The sequence below is a fragment of the Linepithema humile genome, chromosome 4, assembly GCF_040581485.1.
Source record: "Linepithema humile isolate Giens D197 chromosome 4, Lhum_UNIL_v1.0, whole genome shotgun sequence".
NCBI classification, from domain to species: domain Eukaryota; kingdom Metazoa; phylum Arthropoda; class Insecta; order Hymenoptera; family Formicidae; genus Linepithema; species Linepithema humile.
In genome coordinates, this window is record NC_090131.1 from 14,199,640 (window position 1) to 14,221,144 (window position 21,505).

At 31.5% G+C, this 21,505-nt stretch overlaps 1 protein-coding gene and 1 long non-coding RNA gene across 6 annotated transcripts; one reads left to right on the plus strand and one right to left on the minus strand.

Annotated features, from left to right (window-relative positions):
- Positions 1-1,052: 1,052 nt before the first annotated feature.
- LOC136999807 (uncharacterized) lies at positions 1,053-3,313 on the minus strand. Its single transcript, XR_010890125.1, has 2 exons — positions 2,611-3,313; positions 1,053-2,520 (listed from the first exon to the last, which is right to left on the minus strand). It is a non-coding gene; the product is annotated as an uncharacterized lncRNA (long non-coding RNA).
- On the plus strand, positions 1,375-10,764 carry LOC105667357 (uncharacterized). 5 transcript variants are annotated; one of them, XR_010890123.1, is made up of 8 exons: positions 1,376-1,818; positions 4,981-7,154; positions 7,369-7,690; positions 7,906-8,076; positions 8,486-8,694; positions 8,811-8,970; positions 9,178-9,470; positions 9,631-10,764. XR_010890123.1 is itself a non-coding variant. In XM_067354622.1 (7 exons), the coding sequence occupies exons 3-5, from the start codon at positions 7,389-7,391 to the stop codon at positions 8,676-8,678; spliced, it is 666 nt and encodes a 221-aa protein (XP_067210723.1). In that variant the 5' UTR covers positions 1,387-1,818; positions 4,981-7,154; positions 7,369-7,388; the 3' UTR covers positions 8,679-8,694; positions 8,811-8,970; positions 9,178-10,764. The 5 variants fall into 5 exon arrangements, 3 of the variants coding, with proteins under 3 accessions (XP_067210724.1, XP_067210723.1, XP_067210725.1); XR_010890124.1 differs by having other exon boundaries at positions 1,375-1,818; positions 4,825-7,154; positions 9,178-10,764; XM_067354622.1 differs by having other exon boundaries at positions 1,387-1,818; positions 9,178-10,764.
- The last annotated feature ends 10,741 nt before the right edge of the window (positions 10,765-21,505 follow it).

The window sequence follows — 21,505 nt, forward strand, 5'->3', positions numbered from 1 at the left end:
CTGTAGAATATCCTTGTTCATAAAGAATATTCTATAAACCTGCTTAGAATATGTTAAAATCAGCAATAGGAACATATTGTTTACATATTCCACAAATGTTCACTGAATATTCAAATGTACTGAAGATGTACGTATAGATAACGTTCAGAATGTATAGCAGAAAATAGATCAAGATTCAACTTCTGTCAATTTCATTTCCGTTCCACTTCCGATCAGCACGTGCATTAATAGTTACGCAGTTAGTCTTGATTAGTCTGTACAATTCAAGCCGCAATTATAATTAATAGAAAGATTCAATTAATCCAAAGGTAAGTTTAGATTTTAAGAGTTTTTTTTTAGTAAAAATGGTTGCTTAAAATAATAGATTCTTTAACCTAATCCTAACATAACCTTAAAAGTACTTTCTTATAACAAATAATTTCTCGTTTTAGAAACCAAGCAAGACTTCTGGCTTTTAGAGTTTATCTTTGAAAATTTTTTCAAAAATAATATGAAACGTAGTAAAGCGACTTTTTATAGAAACATTAAAAGAGGAACTACAGCATCCCAGATAACAATTCGTGAGAGTTCACATTGCCCTCACGCGTGATAATCACATCATGCGTGCAAAAACGCCATCATGTTGCCTTCACGACGTGATGGAGGCATACATGCAAGCGTAAACGCTAGCACTTTAGAATCACGTGTGATAGGGGCATCCAGATAACACTTCGTGAGAGTTCACTTTACCCTCACGGTGTGATGATCATGCCGTGCGTGCATAAAAGCATCACGCTGTGATAATGTAATGATCTCCGCCGAATTTGTTAATAAATTATTTCTTTTTTTAAAACTTGGCTCCTACTATTGCGTAAATTTATTTCTAATCAACACGTAAGATTTTTTTAACGTTTTTAAACGTTTATTTTTCATTGGCAAAATTTGTTGTAGAAAAACGTTTATTAAATATATTTTAAAAATATGTATTTTACATTTTATTTTTCAATTATTTATAATTTGTAAATAAATGTAAAAAAACATTTATTTAATATTTATTTCATATTTATGTAATGTTTATTTTTTATTAGCAAAATAATATTTATTTAACGTTTATTTATTATTTATTAAATATTTATTATATTCATTTTCCACTTATTATTTTATTTTTAAACCCATTTAAAAAACGTTTATTAACATTTATTAAATATCTATTATTAATTTTTTATTCATTTACAAATTCATATCATGTATTTAACCTTTTTTGAGCGGCAAGGTAAATTTCACTATTACTAAAATTTTATTCGAATTTGTTCGGAGCATTCATTCTACATTCAGTAATGCAAACTGGAACTCTTTGCATCCTAGCACTGTCTCATTATGCGGCCACGCGTCAAGCGGGAATCGCTACGTCACGCGTCCATGTCGTGTTCGGCGGTTGATTGGCCTGTGATCTCATTGTAGGGGGCACTTCACCTTACTGTGATGTGTGATGCAAGGAGCTCTAGGTTCCAATTTGCATCATTGGTGATACAACGTCTCTGCACGACATAGCTTATTTTTGTGATTCTTCGTTTCTTTTGTCGAACACGACGCAGGTTTTCGAGATTCTTCGTTGTCGCATTGTCGGCCGGTGCGCGTACTTTTCTCTAATCCCTTTTACAATCGACATTTGAAGATTTCGATTCTGCCGAAGACCCGCGTCCCGATCAAGCGCACGTGTCATCGTGTGTCCATGTTTTGTTCCTAAAACTCGAGGTGATTGACTTTCTAAAAGGGCAAGAAACGCTGGAAACTTGGAAACTTAACCGATCTTAAAGTGGTCAATTCAATCTCCGCGTGGTAAGTTTTTAAGAATTTGATTATATCCATCTATTTCTTTGTTGTAAATATATTTAATGCTATTTTTCTAACTCTGCGAATTTTATCTTTTTGTCTGTTTTGTTGTGCACGTGCAGAAATTTCCATATGTGATACAAAAAAAATTCCATTTCTTTACATATGTGACATATGTGTGTGTGTTTCTTTACATATGGGAAATAAATGGAAATTTGTCGGAAAAATCTCATGCAAACAAATATTATTTCTGAAAATGTAATATTTCTATAAAATGTCTAATGTACACTTACATATTTGTACGTTACGAAATTGTTATCTATACATCTGTTGGTTTAAAAAAAATTTTATTTAATTAATCATGCTGAATCCTCTATTATTCTTTAATCATAAATCGAACACTAAAATAAAAGTTTAAATTTTTAGTATAATTATTAATAATTATAGATGTATCAGGCTCTGATGATTGTTAAAGTCAATAAATTTGATAGGAGCGTAAAGAGCCAACAGCCAGATATTCGTGCGAAGGTTATCGTGTATTAATTTATAACCATTGAACAATACATTAAAGAACAAACGTTTCAGCCTGTTATCAGGCCTTTATCAATGTTATTACAAAATTCAATAAATACGCAACGCAAAAATTAAATACAAAAAACGAAGTAAAATTGACATAATAAACTGAAGAGTAGTTAAAACCACGTTAAACTGTAATAAAAAAGAGCCAAATGAGAAAATTCCCGTTACAAATTGAGCGCAAACAGAAAAAAACAGAAAAAAGAAACAATTTTTACATACTTGTGTTAAACATAGTAGAAAGCTCATCCACACAAGATGGAACGAGGTAGGAGAAAAAACTTAGAACCATATAATGTGATGGTTGAAACCTCAATGTACGTGATAGAATAACGATAAATTCAAGCGATGAAAGATTAATGAGAGGGCGGTGGAGAAGGGGGGGACGGAAAGAACAAGGAGTATGGAGGGGAGGGTATAAGTACCTAGGAGGGGAAGACAGGAATTAATATATGAAAAGAAAAACGATACAATTATAACGGGGGAAACAAATTAATAATGGGGAGATAAGAGTCAGGTAACCGTTCTGTGTCATTTTGATTGTTCAAGCCTGCACGTTGTCTTTTTATGAACACCATTTCGGATACCAATCTCTTTCCATAAGAAGGTTCTCCGTCCAGAATTCTCACATTGTCTCGGTCAAAATCGTGAGAAAAATCCAATTTATGTTTGGATATAACAGAGGGGGAACAGCTCTTTTTTATGTCATTCTTGTGTTCTTTAATTCTAGTATTAAGCTGTCTTTTTGTCTGACCCACGTAAGTTTTCTCACAATCTCGACATGATATCATGTAAACAACCTGACAATGTGAAAATTTATTTAAACTGTCTTTCCCCGTCCGTATGAATTGTGTTAGATTGTTAGGAATTGAACATGATAATTTTAAATTGAAGCTTCTGGCTATGGAGTTAAAATCTTTATAAACCGAAGGAATTTAATTAGTAATTGTTCAAACAATATTTATGACAATAATGACTTCAAGACTTTTTTTACCATTCCTTACATTCCTTCGGTTTATAAAGATTTTAACTCCATAGCCAGAAGCTTCAATTTAAAATTATCATGTTCAATTCCTAACAATCTAACACAATTCATACGGACGGGGAAAGACAGTTTAAATAAATTTTCACATTGTCAGGTTGTTTACATGATATCATGTCGAGATTGTGAGAAAACTTACGTGGGTCAGACAAAAAGACAGCTCAATACTAGAATTAAAGAACACAAGAATGACATAAAAAAGAGCTGTTCCCCCTCTGTTATATCCAAACATAAATTGGATTTTTCTCACGATTTTGACCGAGACAATGTGAGAATTCTGGACGGAGAACCTTCTTATGGAAAGAGATTGGTATCCGAAATGGTGTTCATAAAAAGACAACGTGCAGGCTTGAACAATCAAAATGACACAGAACGGTTACCTGACTCTTATCTCCCCATTATTAATTTGTTTCCCCCGTTATAATTGTATCGTTTTTCTTTTCATATATTAATTCCTGTCTTCCCCTCCTAGGTACTTATACCCTCCCCTCCATACTCCTTGTTCTTTCCGTCCCCCCCTTCTCCACCGCCCTCTCATTAATCTTTCATCGCTTGAATTTATCGTTATTCTATCACGTACATTGAGGTTTCAACCATCACATTATATGGTTCTAAGTTTTTTCTCCTACCTCGTTCCATCTTGTGTGGATGAGCTTTCTACTATGTTTAACACAAGTATGTAAAAATTGTTTCTTTTTTCTGTTTTTTTCTGTTTGCGCTCAATTTGTAACGGGAATTTTCTCATTTGGCTCTTTTTTATTACAGTTTAACGTGGTTTTAACTACTCTTCAGTTTATTATGTCAATTTTACTTCGTTTTTTGTATTTAATTTTTGCGTTGCGTATTTATTGAATTTTGTAATAACATTGATAAAGGCCTGATGACAGGCTGAAACGTTTGTTCTTTAATGTATTGTTCAATGGTTATAAATTAATACACGATAACCTTCGCACGAATATCTGGCTGTTGGCTCTTTACGCTCCTATCAAATTTATTGATAATTATTAATATTTACTCTCTATGATATTAAAATATAATTAAAAGTTTCCAACTATTTTAAAAATTTATAAATATGCTTTTATAATTATGTACTCTAATATTTGTGAAAATAAGATACAATTAATATGGAATAAAATCAAAATAAAATATATCTTACTCATTGTAATTTGTTTGAATAAAACGTTGATATCAGTAGGGATTCAATCTTATGAAAAAATTCTAGAGCTGATATGATTATTATATTTTGCATACGCATGCAGTGCTGCTCCTGATTGTAAATTATTTTGCACAATTTATGCTAACTTTTACTAATTTTTCGCCTGCGTTTGTTTCATTCGTTACAATAAGTGACATTTCCTCAAAATTACTTTCATGGCTGTAATCCTCTGTAACAGACGAAACTAACGAGAATGTCTGCGAAATTCAAAAGATTTGATAACCTCAGTTCGAGGCACAAGCGAAGGCGGTTATCGAAAATCCAAGGTCGCCCAAGAAATTTCGAATCTTCACCACACGATGGGTCTAATTTTACATCAGCTAATGTATTACAGAATGAATCATTAGACATTTCGGCATCACATCTTGCTACATCTACGCGTGCAGTCTATCTCCAAAATGACGAGGACCAATCAACTGCAGGTTACAACGTACAAATTTCTGGTAGAGAAATAGAAAACGGTGAAGGTACTGAAGAAGAAGGAGAGGATGAAAGCACTGAAGAAGAAGAAGACAAAGAGGAAGAAGAGTATGAGGGCGAAGACAATGAAGAAATAGAAGACGATAACGAACAATACAATAATACATCGAATTTTTCTGAAGATGAGAATGACAACGAACTACAAAACTTCGATGATTTTAAAAAAAGGATATTAAAAAATGCATTTTTAGCAGTAAATATAAAGCATACGCAGGGAAATTTATTGCTTAAAACATTACGCGAGTTTCCTTTCAACCTAACTTATCTGCCCAAAGATTCAAGAACGTTATTACAAACCCCCACAGTTGTGGCTACTAGACACATCCAACAAATATGTGAGGGAGAATACCTGCATTTAGGATTGAAATGCACGCTTGCAAGAAAATTAAAAAGTCTTCGTGAAGACTTGTGGCCAAAAACTATTGAAATAAATTTCAGCACCGACGGTGCCCGAATTCACAACAGTGGCACTGCTTAATTTTGGCCGATTCAATATAGAATTTTCAATTCAATAGATAAAAGACCCGTGATTGCGGGTGTGTTTAAAGGAAATGTAAAACCAACAAATCCGTTTCCTTTTTTTGAACAATTCATTCAAGAAATCGTGGATATTCGTGTAGAAGGTGGTATCCTTGTACACAATCGACGGCTACCATTGAAAATTCGCTGTTTCATCGCCGATGCACCCGCAAGGGCATTTGCTTTGAATCATTACGGGCACACTTCATCAAATGCATGCTCAAAATGTAAAATTCATGGTTATCGTTGCGAAGAAACGACAGCCTTTCGAGGAACAATGGTATTTCCAGGGATTCGTTATCAGCCAAGAACGGATGATGAATATCATAATATGCTTGATGAAGATCATCATAAGGGCCGAAGTCCATTAGACGCAGTATTAGGACTCGTTACACAAGTCCCTTTTGAACCGATGCATCTCGTGTACTTAGGAATCGTTAAAAAAGTGTTACATACTCACATTTATGGAAAGTACGGACATCGAAAACTGACTAAAAGGAAACTGGACATTTTTGATTCGAGAATGACGTCACTTAATTTATATTGTCCGACCGAATTCAATCGCTGCCCGAATAAGCTGTCTATGCTTAATCATTTTAAAGCCACTGAGTTTAGGCAATTTTTACTTTACTCAGCTCCAACTGTGCTGCAAAATGTTTTTGACGATGAATATTATGAGCATTTCATTTTGTTGCATTGTACAATGCGTCTTCTAAGTTTGGAAAATATCGATAATGATACTTTCGTATATTGCCAAGAAGCTGTTGAAACGTATGTTAACATGTGCGAACATTTGTACGGAGAACAATTTCTGTCATATAATGTACACAGCCTTCTACATGTAGTAGGCGATGTTAAACAATTCGGGCCTCTGGAATCGTTCAGCTTTCAACTACGAAAATAATATGCCTCAATTTCGGAAGTATATTCGCAAACCGCACCTTACACTGCAACAGTTTTATAACAGAATAAGTGAACTGAACAACGTAATCCTTACACCCTTAGATGACAGTGTCCAAGTTCGTGGCTCAAAAAGTCACGCAAAGGGTCCTTTAGTGCAAGAGATTCCCGCCCGATTTTGCCGGCAATTTCATAAATTGCAAATTGAAAAAATTACATTTTCAACCGCCGAACGTGACAACTGCTGTCTGCTAAAAAACCTTCAGATCTGCATAATACAGAACATCGTTCAAATGGAAGAAAATACTTTCTTCGTCGTAAAAAAATTTTGTACAAACGTTATGGTATATGATGTTGGAGTGACGTCAGATTTTGCTGGAGTTTACCATTGCTTCAATTTATCAGTTGCAATCGAGGCAATCAATCTAATCGATGTTAAGGGGAAGATGTATAAAATGCCGAAATGGAGTACCCAAGAAGGCCAAGAAGAGTGCATTCTGGAAAACGAATGGATATGTGCATCGCTTATTACACTCCTCGTATCACCTGAATATTGAATCAGAGTAATACAAGACAACAAAATTATATATTTCTGCTAATTATTAAAAAGTACGTACAGCAACAATATTAAAGTAAACGTTTGTCATTTTAATATATAATATACATAAATTTTTTTGTATTACAATTTTGAAAAATAAATACTGACATTTTTAATACGCGCATAAACCACAATATTGCTTTAAACGGAAATATTGAAATGTAATCTTTTGTTTATAAAAGTTACTTTTTTAATAAAAGTTACTAACCTATTTTCATTTTGCAGTTCATCGAAATCGAACAAGAATGGATGAAGGAGAAAAATATCAAAAAAAGAAGAAATATTCTAAAATTTCAGGCAGCGGTAGATTAGTGACACTACCAAAACGGCTTATGACAACATCATCGTCGGATGAAACTTTGAAAAGACAAAAAAAATCTCAAGGTAGCAAATGTATGAAAACAGAATTTGATCGACTTCGACTGATAATGCACGAAAGGAACGACACCGAAAAGAAACAAAAATTGGCTAATACATCGGAGAAAGCCACTATTCCGAGTACGTCGGAAAAAATGAGAAATGCTCCAACACCCACTTGCGTACATTCGTAAGTGTATAAGTGTTAATGCGAATTAAATAATTGTTTCCCTAACTACAAATTCTGCCCAATTGTTTGAATTCAATATTACAACGTATAAAGTAAATTTGAAAATTCTACTTTATAAACCACTATATAATTAATTAGAAGTATTAAATACTTAACGAATATATTGATTACATTTAGTACATATCGTTATTCATGATTTTTGTTTTTCTTTTCAGGCAAGTAGACACTTCTAATAGCGAGACGCAACCATTTGAGCCTCCAGAATTTGTAGCATGTACAAAATCCATAATTGCAACGTCTCCTGTTTCTCCGACCAGTCGGAGAGACACCGCAGGAGAAGAGATGAGATGTACGTGTAAAAACCAAGAAATCCTCGATCAATTAACGTGAGTAAAAATAAATAAATAAATAAATGAAAAAGAAAATAAATAAAGATAAATAAATAAAAAGATAAATAAAAAATGTTCTTTAACATAAATAAATAATCTTAAAAAACATCTTTTTCTGAACAATTTTGGATATATATGTGTTTTTTCCCTATCTTTAATACTTGAAAAGGTATTACGAGTTAAACAATGTTAATAAAGTTTTAATTTCTATTTTTTTTAATTTCTAGAACCCAAAAAAAAGAACTCAAAAATCGGAAACAATTCAGTAACGCTATTTCATATATTACTATTACATACATAATCATGAAGAAAATAAAAAAGGGGGGACTCAAAATCTTCGATTTCAAATGAAATGCCACATATAAATATATATTAATGTATAATATTTATATTAATACATTCGCAGGAATCTGGAAAACCAAAGCAAGACAATAATTGCTGGCCATGAACAATTAATGAGGCAAATTAAAGAAATGCAGGCTGAGGTACAAATAAGAGGCGAAGTAAATGTTACGAAAACATTTTACGAGCCGCTCGAAGGCTTTCCTCTCAAGACAGTTGAGGAATTTGAAGAAATGGAAAGCGACATCAAAACATAACGAGCGCAAGAAGTTGGTGAGTATTTTGTTTTCATTTTATTTCAGTATTGAAATAGAGATTTATCAGTTACTTGAATATTACCTGTATAGAATTGTAAGATAATATAATAATATATCTTTACTTTATTTCAGTATCATCACTTACGGGTATTAGGAGGGACAAAATTGCGAGAATTCATACATTTCTCCTTGAAGGAAGTAATGACTGATGAATTAGTCTGTAAGTTTACATGGCCCGGTGGGTCAGGCACGGAGAAGTTCAAAGATACAAAAATTCTGAACATTTTATATAGTAAGAAGTTTTGTTGACATATAATATATATACAGTGACTCAAATACATATGTTGTTAAGTACTGAGTGATCCATCACGAGGTCATTTTGGTTTAATCTTGAACAACTTTGTGAAATACAGACAACGTTCGTTTTTTTTTTAATAGAAACTGTCATCATTTTTATTGCATATTATACAGCTGTTATTAACTTATTTTCTTCTTTCAGTGGCAGCTCAAAAATGTCTCTTCTTCAGTGGACCCGACAATAAAACTGTATTCAAGGCAGATGTTCAAGAAGTTTTACGCTCTGTAAAACAAAGATTTCGAAAAAAAATAAAAAATGAAGAAAAAAAGAGAGAAAAACAAGAACATGAATCTGACAAATCAGATTATGACGCGTCCAATTATTCATCCGTTGAAACGGAGTACGAAACGGACTCGTAGAAATGCGGAACGGAACTTTTGTATGTCTCAAAAATATATTGTTTCTTTATTAACGGTAATGAAATACATTTATATGTAAGTATATATGTAAGTACATAATATATATAATTAATGTATATGGAAAAAGAAATAATATATACATGTTTGTAATAAAAATGTGTTTGTGTAAGTTTTGAAATGTTGACATTGGAAGAAAAATATCCACAGGTCTCAAACCTGTAGTCTTACTTTTTAGAGAACGGGTTACTCTGCCTGTAACCCAAGGACCAGGTGGTTCTATTGAGTCTTCAGGCTTTAGCGGATATTCATCTTCGGGCTGAGGAAAATGGAGGTTTTTCGGTATTATCCGCAATTATCTCTGTATTCCATCGCAGGGCATAATTGCGTGTCCTGTCTCAAAATTTGTGGAGGATGAAAATTGATTGCACAGAATGATGTGAAATAAAATGTATATTTTCGTGATATAAGCAGTTGTCCTACGTAGATGTGCTATGGAAACCTGGTGTATCGATTTAATACGGCAAGAAGGAATCGTTTCATTTCCTTGTATAATGGGACACTCGGAGTGATATTTTCAATTCCAACCTATTCTATTCTTTTCTGCCAAAGAAAGTTCATAATTTCTAAAAAAGATACGCACATGACTAACTTCTAGATATTTATACGAGTCACGACTTAGTCACACATTTCATACTCGCAAATAAACGTATGCAAATAAGCACTTCATACACACTATACATATAATATATACGCCTACTACTATTACCGTTTCGACCATACATTTTTGCTACAAGATAAGTCAATTTATGTATGTGTACAATATAAATTCCTTTCTTGGAAATAATAGATATTAAAAAGAATAGTAATTTACTGATTTTAATTCATAATAATATAACTTTGCTTTGTATGAATAATATACCACTTCTATCGAAAATCTACTTAATAATAAACTATGAACAATTGAGACAATTCTAAAGCATAAAAAATAATTAATACATAAATTATTAAGAAAGTTAAGGAGAGATATATATGAAGTATTCATTTGAAATACATATATGAAGTACATTTTGAAAATTATCAAATAATTTTTATAATATAATTGCACAAACATCATGTTAATTATTGGTAAACAATGTATTAAAAAATCCTTATCCATATATCAAAATTTTCGTTATCGCAAATAATAAGTAGCACAATTATATGTGTACTGTTATCCTTCCATGCAACGTTTGTTTCTGATACTTACTCTGCTGGAAAAAAATTAATATAAACATATTGTTTACAATAACTTTATTCTAACTTTCTATGAATAAATACGGTATATAAATTAATTTTGTAGTTTGCATTTGTAAATTATATTCGTCTATTGCATTTTGTCTAGTACAAAATTATTTTAAATCTTGGTCACTTTGTATATTGTCTTACAGAATTTCTTTCTTGCCAGAGTAATTGTAATATTAAAAATTATTTCATTAAAGATAAATCGCTTATTCATTACTCAATTGAGACTCATTTTGCTCGCACGCATGGGGGTACATTTCACTCGCACGCGTGAGCCCGCACGCGTGCGAGACATATGATCCTCAAATGAGGACGCATCTGTCTAGTGATATGAAGTCACGCCGTGCGAAATAATCCGCATGGCGTGCACACACCGTGAGATCATGGTGCAGGCATTTTGTTATCTGGGATGCTTAGAATTATATATTTTATTATAAAAATGTGTGCAATTTTACAGATGTAATTATTTTGTTAAAAATATCAATTTTTATGTTTAAAACATATTATTAGAATAAAAAATTTAAACAATAAAAACTTTTGTTTAACATTTAATATTGGTAAAGTTGATTAAACCTTTTTTTTATTTCAATGTAATTGCATAAATGTTTGGAATACTAAAAATAATTTAGTAGAATATTCAGTAAATGTTCTTTATATGGTATTAAACATCTTCTCTGAATATTTCTGAAATATAATAAAGAATATTTTTTTAACCTATCTGGAATATTAAAATTGGTCTCATTTGAACGTTCTATAAAGATTTAAAGAACATCTTTTAGTACATTAAAAGAATATTCTAATATTTTCAACAAATATTTATAGAATGTTTATAGAATGTATTTGTGTTATTTGGATATATTTAAAATTACAAATCTTTTTATTCTTGATTAAAATACATTATCAATGCTTCCGAATTATTAGTATAAATCTAAGTTCTCATGTATAATAAATAATTATTATTAACACTTATCCATACATACTTGTAATACTGCGTTTCGTTATAATCGATAGAATTACATTAGAATAAGTAAAATAACAACTAATATTAGGTTATTACTCTTCCTTAATTAAATTAAAAATTGTTTTAATATATAAAGCCATTAGAGCAAGAGCTGGATCGATTTGCTCAAAAATTCCTTTTTTTATTATAAATTTATACAGACGTTTCGGCCAAGGTACGTGGCCATCTTCAGTGTAATACAAAAAATATATAAAATTTAGTACATGATTAGAGAAGCGTTGGTAATATTTTTTGACTAAGGAAACGCATCCTGTTAATATGAAAAAAGAACAACCAAATTAGGGGTATTCTCACGGCTCAAACAAATTATTGAAAAAATTCTGTGTATAAATACCTCTGATAATACGTGTAGTACAATATTTGTGGTTAGTAAAATTATATACGTGTAAAGCCACGGACCGTCTAACTTGCAAAATTAGAAAAACAAACCAAATTATAAGAAATTATAAAAATTAGTTAAAACAAGTAAAAGACATGAAAACATAAAAAAAAAATAATAAATTAATTTTGAATATCTATACCTTGAACGGTCACGACTATGTAAAAGAAATTAAAACTGTGACATGTATCCACGGCTGTGAGTGGGACTCGACTGGTAAAGATGTAGGATGGAAAGGAAAGAGGAGATAGGTTATAGACCAAAACTACAGGGTGGGGAATTTTTTGAGTATTGGAAGATATGTAATAATTCTGTGTCCTCCTGTTTGTTCAGTCCTGTATTCTGTCTTTTTATATGTAGCATTTCGGAAGTTAATCTTTTACTGTAACAATGTTCTCTGTCTAATATATCAATTTCGTCCCATTTGAAGTCATGATTAAAATCCATTCTGTGGCACGAAATTACTGAGGGAAAGCCTGATTTTTTATTGATATCCGTTTTGTGTTCTTTTATTCTAGTCCGTAATTGTCTTTTTGTCTGTCCTACGTACGTAGCGTCACAGTCTCGACAAGAAATCTTATAGACAATTTCACACTGGTTCATCCTATCTAGAGAGTCTTTTCCAGTTTTTATAAATTTGTTCAATTTATTGTCGCACGAAAAGGCCAACATACAATCGTTATTTTTTGAAATTTGAACAAATTGTTTTGATAAATTTTTAACATATGGCACAGTAAAAATCTTTCTTTTGTTATTATTATTTGTATTTACGTTGTTATTGTCTTTTTTGTTAAAAATCTTGTGTATATGAAATTTTATTCTATTTTTAATAGTTAAGAAAATAAAATCTAAAGGGTAACTATTGTTTAATAAAATAGTTATTATGTCTTCTAAATTCTTTTGTTGAAATTGAGGATAAGATAACATTAGTACCCTATCAACCATGCCAATAATAACGCCTTTTTTGTGTGTTAAAGGGTGGTGTAAATGGAAATTTAAATATTTTCCCGAGTATGTAGATTTGTGAAAAATGTCAAAAATAATGTTCGAGTTGTCATTAATAATTAAAACGTTGAGAAAATTAATCTGATTTTTATTACTAACTTCCAGTGTGAATTGTAATCTTGGATGTATAGAATTGAAGATGGAAAAAGTTTCATTTATAAGGTCGTTAAGGACTGCAATAAGGATGTCGTCAACATATCTGTAATAAAAAGACGGAGTGCATGGTAAACGTTCTATGGCTAAACATTCTAAGTCTTGCAGAATAATATCCGCTATGATGGGAGATAATGGAGAGCCCATTGGTGTACCAAAAACTTGTTTGTACATTTTATTATTGAACTTAAAAAACGTGGAATTTAGAATGAAAGAGATACCCATAACCAGTTCATTGAGTGGTATGGAAGTATCACCCTTTATCTGACTCCACCGTTTTTTTATGCTATCGGCCGTATTTTCAATCGGTACATTAATGAACAAAGAAACAACATCTAGTGAAGCAATGCAAGTATCAGGATTGATATGTTTTCCATTAAGTTTTTTGATTAAGCTAAAGCTGTTTTTTATATAACTGTTTGGTTTTTTTAAACTATTTTACAGTAATTTATGTATGTATTTGGCTAAATTGTAAATAGGGCTGTTAATAGAAGAAACTATTAGTCTCAGTGGAAAACCAGTTTTGTGTATCTTTGGTAGACCATAAGCTCTCGGTAAAATCCCGTCAGTTTTTAATAAATAAAAATATGTGTGCTTATCGATATAGCCCCTTCCCTTCCATCTTAAAAGTAGAGTCCGCACGTTTTCGGTTAATTTTCTGGTTGGGTCCCTCTCAACTATGTGATAAGTTTTGTGTCTGAAAGAATATCTTCCATTTTGTTAATATAATCCTTTTTGTTTAAAGCAACCGTGACATTTCCTTTATCAGTTCTTGTAAAAATAACATCGGGATTATCATTAATGAATTTCTTTGTTATTTTGAGCCACGACCCAATCAGAAAATCGATGTTATTACCAAAGATCACAAAATTATCGATAATCGACGTAGCTTTATTCCCTACAGAACGCTGAGTTTCTTTATCGTGTAAGAATATAGGTAATAATATATATATAGTGAGACCATTCGCGACAAGCGTCGGTAGGCCACACGTGTATTAGGCGATTAATGCCATCTATTAGAAAGAAGAGACAAATAGGGAAAAATCGGAGCCGTTAATTCGGAGCTACGATATAAGAGAGAACGACGAAGACGAACAGTATAGAGAGTATCCTTACGGCCGTGCGAGCGTGTACTGGTCCGGAGTTTTTCTAATAAAAAAGTGTTAAAAGAACAATTGAAAGTAGAAGGTGCGAGCGTGCACTTAGTGTTTAACAAAGGTGAGCGTACCTTTAATAAGAAACTCTTTATTAACTTTTGGAAAAAGGGAACGTGGCATATCGCGACCCCCTCTTTTCCTCCTGTATTAATTTGTGTATTAAATATAGTACCAGTGTTGTTTTACAAGACGATTTATTATTTAAAAAAAAAAACCTCTCGTTCATCCTAAACCTTACAATCGTATCTTTCTATATTTCTTTCTATGTTTTTAATGAATTCGAATGAGATCTGTTTTTTGTTAGTTACAGGTAAATTAACAACGTTTTGAAAAAACACAGTAAAATAACAACGTTTTGAAAAAACAACTTAAATAATAATATACATAAATATTGTTATTTTTATTATTATTTAAGTACCAAACAAATTTTGTCGCCAAAGATACAGATAATGTTATAAATTATTGTAAATGAAGGAAATTGTTTTACAAATATTACAATCTGCTTTATAATATAAGAGAAGAAATTGATCGAAATAATCTTAACTGCGAAGAAAGAGATATCGACAGCTCATGGACATCTGCTAAAAATAAACTAGATCCGAGATATGAAGGAAGAGAATACCGACGCCTAATTAAAATCACGTACACTCGTATCAGGAAGAGAATATCGACGCCTATTAGAAATCACATATAACCGGGATACGAAGAAAATTTGTTTGATGTGACCAGATATGAAGAGAAAAATTTTCGCTAATCGATGAATCATAAACACCCGTGCTAAAATACGAAGAATATTTAATAATAAAATGGGAGGACCTTGACACGTACGACGGCCACAGCTTCTAAGCCACGCCCATTTCGCCTATAAAAAATGGCACTGAGCGATGCGGAGCAGCAGTGCGCGAAAAGAAAAGTACCGGGATAGAAAGCCAACGAAATTAATAAGCAACGAGATCTAAGAAGTAATTCGATGCACTTGAGCAGTGCTACGTGAGAAACATAGCCAGTATAAGCCAATTCGAACTTAAAGTTTGCAACATCTAGCCACAGCCACTTATAAATATTTCGAAAAATTGAAGACACAACGCAATTCAGAAAAGTCGCAGCACACGACCCGGTAAAAAAAACCCTTTCTTTCATTTCACGGATCTTCAGAAGGAAACCACGAATCAATCGATCAACAACCAACAGGAAATACATCAGTCTAGAGCTCGAGCGAAACTAACGAAAATTTGTAAGTCGGAAATTATTATTGTGATTAGAACTCTAAAAAAAAATAAAACATAGATTATTGTTAATAATCTACAAGAGCCAAGGTTTGCTACAAATAGTAAGAACTTTTTTTTATGTATAGGAAGTTAAATAGTAATATTATTTTTATTCCTTATCAACACACTCACACACACACACACACACACACACGCACACGCACACACACGCGCGCGCGCATACACACTTGCATGCACCTTCTCTACTCTTTCACCTTTTCCAATTTATTGTGATAGTACGGCATGGAGAGACTATTAAGTTAGATACACCGTACGGTTATCACGAGCTTACACATTCTCTTTCATCCTTTCCATTTTCTTGTGATAATACGGCATGAAGAGACTATTAAGGGGATGCTGGAGTGAAAGCCGAACTCCGACGCGAAAGCGCTATCATTTCAATGGTACTAAAAATGAAAATGACATCGGCATAGCTTGCGGACCTACGCCGCGTAGGCCCGTGTGTACGCATTTGTTTGTAGTGGTAACTCACTACACTGACGTGTGGTCTGTGTACGTGTGATCGGATAGTTTATAAACAAACGATGCTTGCGGTTGTTTCCTCGATTGAAATTTCGTCCCAAGGCTGCAATATAATGTCCGAGAAGACATAGGCGTATACAAGGTGTCAAATAAATATAAACTAAATATGACAAAATAATAAATTAAAAATATACATGCAATTCTACATATATCACTGAAAGAAAACGTCATATACTTTTCTTATTTTTATCCTTATGTAGTAAATACAAAATAACTAATTAATCAATTAATTAACATACATATACATATACACATATATTGAATTAATAGTTATCTTTATTTTGTATTTTATATGATAATGACTGAAATAATGAGAGTATATACCATTTCAGTTATATAAAATAAAAACCCAAATAACAAAAACACATTCTATAAACATTCTATAAATATTTGTTGAAAATATTAGAATATTCTTTTAATGTACTAAAATATGTTCTTTAAATCTTCATAGAACGAATGAGACCAATTTTAATATTCCAGATAGGTTGAAAAAATATTCTTTATTATATTTTAGGAATATTCAGAAAAGATGTTTAATACCATGTAAAGAACATTCACTGAATATTCCACTAAATTATTTTTAGTATTCTAAATATTTATGCAAATACATTGATATAAAAGAAAGGTTTAATTAACTTTACCAATATTAAATGTTAAACAAAAGTTTTTATTGTTTTAATTTTTTATTCTAATAATATGTTTTAAACATAAAAATTGATATTTTTAACAAAATAATTACATCTGTAAAATTGCACACATTTTTACAATAAAATATATAATTTTAAGCATGCTGTGGTTCCTCTTTTAATGTTTCTATAAAAAGTCGCTTTACTACGTTTCATATTATTTTCGAAAAAATTTTCGAAGATAAACTCGAAAAGAAGTCTTGTTCGGCTTTCTAAAACGAGAAATTATTCGTTATAAGAAAGTACTTTTAAGGTCATGTTAGAGTTAGGTTAAAGAATCTATTATTTTAAGCAACCATTTTTACTAAAAAAAAACTCTTAAAATCTAAACTTATCTTTGAATTAATTGAATCTTTTTATTAATTATAATTGCGGCTTGAATTGTACAGACTAATCAAGACTAACTGCGTAACTACACCGAAAAAATTGTATTCTTATCTTAAGAATGTCCCACTTATCTTTAGAACAGTGCTCGGAATTAGTTGAACATTTCAGCCGATTTCCGCGGTATACGCCTCCTTTCCTCTCCTTACCGCGCGCGCCGCAGCCGCTAGGGCCAGCGCCGCCGAGCGTTAGGAGCGGCACTATTTGATTATAAGTAGGTCCTTCTCCCTATTTATTTAAATTTTAAAAAATGTATTAAAATTTATTAAAAATAAATTTTAATCTACATTATTGCATCAATTGTTCATTTTCATAAAAAGCCAAAAAAATTTAATTAAGAACATCTCTTTTATATATTTTTTTAAAATTAAGAATTTGTTATTTTTTTCTTTAATGGAATAGGCCTACTGGAGTAATCACTTTTTAAAAAACGCATCAGCATTAGTACCTCATGAGTGACGTGGAAATCTATTAAAATATTTCCACTTAATAAATTTAAAAATTAAAATTTATTAAAAATAAAATTTAAATTATTATATAAAAAAATTTTAAATTAAAATTTATTTTTAATAAATTTTAATAAATTTTTTTTAATTTAAATAAATGGGGAGAAGGACCTACTTATAATCAAATAGTGCCGCTCCTAACGCTCGGCGGCGCTGGCCCTAGCGGCTGCGGCGCGCGCGGTAAGGAGAGGAAAGGAGGCGTATACCACGTAAATCGGCTGAAATGTTCAACTAATTCCGAACACTGCTTTATTATATTCAATATCTCAACTAACCTTAAAACTTGTCAACTTTACATTAATTTACCTTTGAAAACAGGAATAAACTGCTCAAATCTGATGTTTCTTAAAAAAGTCTCACAGTCCATATTACAATTTTTCACTAAATCACACCGTTTTTATAAAAAGTATAAAAGACGTTTCGTTGCCTGTTGCTGCCTGACTACATGTATCAATGGAATATTCAAGAACACTTGCCTTATCGCGTTAGACGTGTGTGTGCCACTCATCAATACTGTATCGCATTAACAAACCGTATGGATCTCTCAACCATAATATTTGTTCTGCAGATCACGATAGAGAGGTATCAGTATTCTTTTGGTTGAGGCAACTATATATGAAGGTATACGAATTGAATATTACATATCATTTAACCAGGGTTGGGAAGTAACTCGTTACTTGTAACGAAGTTACAGTTACAGTTATTTTTTTTTGGTAACTATAACTTAACTTTGTTCCTTTTTCTTCATCTATAACTGTAACTTAACTTCGTTACACATTTATGGTAACTAGTAACTAATTTAACAGTTATTTTAATTTTAAAATGATAATACACGCTTATATATTGAGCCTTAGCTTGTTCTAGGTGCTATTTATTACTATATCTTACATATGATTGTCGTATGTCTTACATATAATTGTCGAACGTTTCGGCACCTTTTTTTGGGCCTTCTTCAGCGCTATAACAGATAAAATTAACATTCTTTTACTAATAAAAACTTACATATAAACTGACTAATTATAAATTTTTGGGTCTTCTTCGGCCCTATTACTGTTTTTACTTACAATCTAATTTTTGTTGCGTCTCTTAGTTAAAATTTACTGGTTGTTTTTGGTGTGGTTCTATTTTGTCCATTTTTATGAACTTTTTGTCCACCCCTTGCTTTTTTCAGTGTGTCAGACATGGCAACTGTTGATTTTTATTTATTGGTTTAATGTTCTTAATTAACTGTAATTATGATTTCAATGTGTTATTAATCTTTATTTAATTAAATTAATTATGCTGTTAGTCGTTCTCACCTTAATTCTTCTGACTGGCTGGATTGCTTTTTATTGGGATTTGTTACTTTGTGTGTTGTTCATTTCATACTGAGTCGTCTTGTCTGGTGTGATCGTTACTGATGGTATGATTATTTGTTGATTGGAGGGAGTGACCTCAGTATAGGTAAGTATTTGGTAGGAAATCCGTATCACTCTGTTTATTTATTGCTTGTGTGTGTCTTTTTATGTGTATCATTTCTGATATTAACCGTTTTCTGTATGTTGGTTCCTTGTCTAATATTTTAACATTGTCCCATTCAAATTCTTGGTTATACTCTATTTTATGCTCTGATATTACTGATAGTGTTCCCGTTTTTTTATTTATATCTTTACGGTGTTCTTTTATTCTGGTTTGTAATTGTCTACCTGTTTGTCCTATGTATGTGGCTTCACATTGCCTGCAATTTATTTGGTATACTATGTCATTTTGTTTTTTGTGTTCTAATTTGTCTTTACCGGTTTTTATGTATGTATTTAATTTATTGTGGCAACTATATGCGGGTGAGAATCCGTGTTCTTTGATTTTCTTTTCTAGTTTCTTTGTGTCATTTTTCATGTATGGTATGGTGAAATATTTCTTTTCTTTTTCTTCTGTTTTTTTGCTATGTTCTTTGTTTCCCGTACTTTTTTTGTCGTTATTATATTTGTTAATCCTATTTCTCATGTTCTCGAAAATAAATTTTAGTGGGTAACCGTTTTCAAGTAATGAGTTTATTGCTTTATTAAGGTTGCTCTTGTGAAATTTGTGATGTGACAATGTTAAAATTCTATCTGTCATATTGCTAATGATTGCTCTTTTATGTTGTATCGGGTGGTTTGAGTTAAAATTTAAAAATCTGCCTGAATTTGTGGGTTTTTGGTAGTGATTGAAAATTATTTCATTTTGTTCTGTTGTAATGAGGGTGTCTAAAAAACTAATTGAGTTGTCTGGTCTTATTTCTATGGTGAATTTCAGTCTGTCTTCTATTGAGTTGAAAACGTTCAATGGGCGCGTTCAGCAGAACAAATCGCTTGGTAGCAATCGAACATGATTGGCTCTTACTTTTAGAACCAACAAATCAACGTTAAGTGTTGACTAGACGACAATTCAGCAGTTGTTCTGCTGAACGCAGCCAATGTTTCTTTGATTTGGTCTGTTTTTGTTGCAATTAAGATGTCATCTACATATCTTACGTATATATTGGGTTTGTAATTTAATAGTTCAATTGCTGTGCTTTCTAAATCTTGCATTACTATGTCTGACACGATTGGTGACAATGGTGAGCCCATAGATTTCCTTCTTTGTGAATCTTTGGCACACCATATGCTCTCGGGAGAATACCATCGGTTTCTAATAGACATCTGTATGTTTTTTCATCAATGAATTTTTTGTTTTTCCATCGTGTTAGCACGTTTCTTAAATTTGTCGTTAATTTATTTGTTGGATCTTTCTGTATTGTGTTGTATGTGTTTTTATCATCTATTTTTTCCATATCTGTTATATATTTTGGTTTATCCATTGCCACCGTGGTATTCCCCTTGTCCGCTCTTGTGAATATTATATTGGGGTGTTTTTCGATAAATTCTTGTGTTTGTTTTTTATATTTGATAATTAACTTTTCATTGTGGTTTATTTTTGTGTTATTGTTCCATATGTTATTTATTGTTTCTATGGTCTCATTTCTCACCACACTCTGCAATTCTTTGTCTTCTTTTTCTATGTTTCTTTCTATATTTTTGATGAGTTCTATGGTATTTCGTTTTTTATCGTAATTCGAAAGGTTGAACTTTTCTCCTAATTGTAATAAATATTGTACTTTTGTAGGTATTTGTGTATCCGTCAGATTAATGAACCATTTATCTTGTACTTTGTATAAATTGTTGCTATTGTCTATGTTGAAATTCATAGGTGATATGATTTGTTCTACGTTATTATCTTTGTTCTTATTCTTTTTTGTATTGATTATTATAGGTTTTATGTTTGACTTGATTGCAGAATGTCGCTGTGAAATGAGCCACTTTAATTTTTTGTCGTGTTGTTCATTTATGCATTTCCAAATTTTTTGTTTTCTTTTTTCTTGGAAATACATAAATTGATTTATAATATTTGTTGGTAATCTGTCGTATAAAGCTCTGAGGATTTTGCGAATTTCTTTTTTGTGTTTTTCCAATTCTAAGTAATTATCTTTTATTTCTAATTTTAATGTTCTTGTCTTTAATGTTTGGATTAATTTTTTAAAAGCATTTTGGTGTCTGTTGTGTTGCAATTTTATTTGTTGTTCAATTTTTATATTTAAATGTTTTGGTGTGATATTCTGAAATTTGCATTCCCTCAAAAACCTTGTTCGACTTCTTATGTTAGTACTTAATTTTACAATATTCATGTATCTTTTTAACATAACGCATGTTGTCTCCCCAAAGTTTACTCT

What these genes read in the sequence shown, in the direction of transcription:
- LOC105667357 (XM_067354623.1), top strand. Translation starts at nt 7,389, where the DNA reads ATGGATGAAGGAGAAAAATATCAAAAAAAGAAGAAATATTCTAAAATT. An exon ending in ACACCCACTTGCGTACATTC is followed by an intron (nt 7,691 to 7,905) that starts GTAAGTGTATAA and finishes TTTTCTTTTCAG; the next exon opens with GCAAGTAGACACTTCTAATA. An exon ending in GAAATCCTCGATCAATTAAC is followed by an intron (nt 8,077 to 8,485) that starts GTGAGTAAAAAT and finishes ATACATTCGCAG; the next exon opens with GAATCTGGAAAACCAAAGCA.